Below are 3070 nucleotides of genomic sequence, written 5' to 3'. Positions count from 1 at the left end.
TCTTATCTATAACCTTAGTGTTATAAATATTTCTGTGATTTCGGTGTTCCTCTAGTAAATTTTATATTCCAGTATTATCAAATAATTTAGTATTAATGATACCTCCTCCCCCTCCTGTACCTTTCTGTCCTGCCTGCAGGGCTTTAGACGAAACTGAACCATCCATAGATGAGGCCTTGAAAGATATCTTGGATTGTTGGTCGAGATTTTATCCTGAAAGAGGCAAAAAACCTGAAATCAGTTATAAGCATGTTGTTCCAATTTTACAACAGGGCCCTACATGTGGATTGGTTGCCATATCCATGGTATTGACATTAGTACCAAGAAACTGGACGTTACAGGAATTACTAGATGATGCTCAATCCTTGGGCTTTAGTAAAAGTGGTGAAATGTTTTCTGTAGATAATATGGAAACGTTTGCTAAGCATGTGCTGGGTGATTATTTTAAAGTGGAAATGTACTCAGGTGGTTTAGCAGCCGAGAAAGCCACTGTGATGGAATGTTTGATTAAAGGGCAAGGGCTTTACTTAGTTCCTTATGATTCAGACAGAAATCACTTGCCTGCTTGTCTCAGAGGTCATAAAGCTCATTGGGCAGTACTATGTGGCGCTGTTATCGATAATGGTGTTTCTTATGTTTTAGCAAGGCAGGGAAAAAGTAGACATATTGGAATATGGGACTATGATGCATTAGACCAGAGTAATAGTAATCTGTTTGAAATTGCACCTTCGAGGTTAACAGACGATTATACCTTTTATGACCTGAAAAAATCTATGGCAGGAAAATTTATTAAATTAGAAGAAAGAATAACATTATCAAATCCATTTTTTAGTTAATAAGTAACTAGTATGATGAGTAATTTTAAGTTTTATTTTCAAATTTCTAAAGGATTGAAGTTGTTGATGTGGTTTCTATCATTAACAGTTTTTGTTTTTTGAAGCTGACTAATTTTTTTGTTATTGTAGAGCATTAACAATTTATTTTTTTAGTGTGATTGTATTATGATTGTTTAATAATTATTACCTCTAATAATTTTAATGTAAGAATTATTTTTTTTTTTAAATTGGAAGTAACAGGGTTTATTTTTTTGAGGGGGTTATTACAATAAATATAAAGCTCAATTTTGTAAGATAATTTCTGAAGATAGTTTTCCATTAGTGAAGTTAATCCTTTGTTTATGTTTTAAAATTCAGTGTTCAGTAATTTGTCTGTAGTAAATTAATAAATTCTTAAAATCACCTGTTAATATGATAGGGATTTAGTACTACCTTACATAGCATTTGAATCAGTGCCATACAGTATTAGGTTTCGATTTAATCTATTTTATGAAACTAATGCAGTGTTAATGTTTTATTAACCACGATTATATATTTTGATGTATCATAGTAACTTATACGGGTTGTTTTTGGTTCTCTGATAGATGAGATATTGTTGAATCAGGCTGTGATATGATTTACCAGTAGCTACCGTGCCATGTAACATTGAACATTTTGTATTTATTGTTTGCTTCATTAAGTCCAAATAATTGTTATGTCTACATCGAAGAATGTTAGTAAATAATGAAGTTTTTGTTGGCTGTGCTTATTTTGTAACTTGAGATCTGTATGTTCCTCCATTAAATGTTTTGAAAATATTTTCTTTTAATAATGATAAATTAGATGATACTTGATCATTCTGTCAATAACAATGCTGTTACTAGTATTACTTATTTAAATTTTAAAAAACTTAGGATCATTACCAATATTTATTTTACATGGAATGTCTGTTGATTGTTAAATGTAGAATTGTAAAAATGTTATGGTTTCTGAAACCATTTTATAAAGTTTAATTATGTTACGAAAAGTACTTTTGCTTAAAGGAATGAAAAAATATATTTAAAATTGTCAAAATAATAAAGTTTATTTTATTGATGTTATCATTTCTTTCATATATTTATTTATTTATTTCAAATTTATTTACCTTAATCAGACCAAAAGGAGCAGTTATATTAAAAATTTTTAAGTTCTGAGCTCAAAGTCAAAATACTTCTTTTAAATTAAATTTAGTTTTCTAACATATTACATACTTTAAAAACAAGTTGTATCTGTATATTTTATTGTAAAAAAGTGTTCCACTTTGATAATAGTTATGAGTTCTTAATTAAAAAGTGTTTTGGACCCCTCTGCTGCAAATATGGCTGAGAGTAAAATACCCCAGCTTATGGATTGGGAAAATGTCCAAACATGCTCCTTGTCGCCCACCAGGACAATAATATAAAGAAGAAAATAGCTGAACTGTTGGAGAAAAAAAGATTATACGTGTTTCAAGAAGTGCATTGCGTATATATAGTGGACCTGTGCTAAGTTTGTTGACATTCTAGTTTTTAAAACGACTGAAAGGAAGAATTAATAGAACAACCCATGATAAGATTTTAAATAAATGATCAGGAACAGAGTCTCAAGATGTAGGGAGAGAAAAAGGGTATTCATACAAAATATATTACTTACTTAAGGAAACGTATACCGAGGAATTTGGCAAAAAGCAATTTTCGGTGAAAGGGCTTATGTTTGGTAGAGGAAACATCCTTCTAACAAGTAACTCACTCGGAATCTTACATCATCATTTGTATTATACCTTGGCTAGGTATTGTCAACTCTGTATGTTGCAAAGAGAAGATAAAAAATCTGTCAGGCTTTTCTCAACCTCTTAATATTGCCTATTCGACTGATTAGAATACAGTGTATTCTGTATTTGATTAGCTACTGAACACAATTTTTTCAAGTTCCTACTCATTTTGGATTTTGTTGTAATTATTAATAGTTTACAAAAAAAAAAAAAAAAAAAAAAAATGGATGCACCGAAAGGAATCTCAATAAAAGAGATTAAACTAATCATTTACATATATATTTTTCTACATTTACATATATACGATTTCCTGAAAAATCAAATTGCTTTAAACTGCAATATGATAAACAAATGCCTTTTAAGCATTATCTGATTTAAGTAAAATATCTTAACATGTTTATTAGAAGCATTGGCTAATAAAAGCCTAAAGGGATCTTTTTATTCATTAGTTATATCCATAAATGTT

At 29.5% G+C, this 3070-nt stretch overlaps 1 protein-coding gene across 1 annotated transcript; it reads left to right on the top strand.

Annotated features, from left to right (window-relative positions):
* On the top strand, positions 1-1918 carry LOC106677726 (actin maturation protease). Its single transcript, XM_014415814.3, has one exon. It carries the CDS (start codon positions 96-98, stop codon positions 834-836), a length of 741 nt encoding a protein of 246 aa, XP_014271300.1. The 5' UTR covers positions 1-95; the 3' UTR covers positions 837-1918.
* Positions 1919-3070: the final 1152 nt, after the last annotated feature.

Source organism: Halyomorpha halys, unplaced genomic scaffold, assembly GCF_000696795.3.
Source record: "Halyomorpha halys isolate HHAL.00 unplaced genomic scaffold, Hhal_1.1 Scaffold107.1, whole genome shotgun sequence".
NCBI classification, from domain to species: Eukaryota; Metazoa; Arthropoda; class Insecta; order Hemiptera; family Pentatomidae; genus Halyomorpha; species Halyomorpha halys.
Note: the sequence above shows the minus strand (reverse complement) of the source record. Positions and strands in the feature narration are given on the sequence as shown.

Bases quoted from the DNA above. Each gene is read 5' to 3' on its own strand.
- LOC106677726 (XM_014415814.3), top strand. From the start codon at position 96: ATGATACCTCCTCCCCCTCCTGTACCTTTCTGTCCTGCCTGCAGGGCT.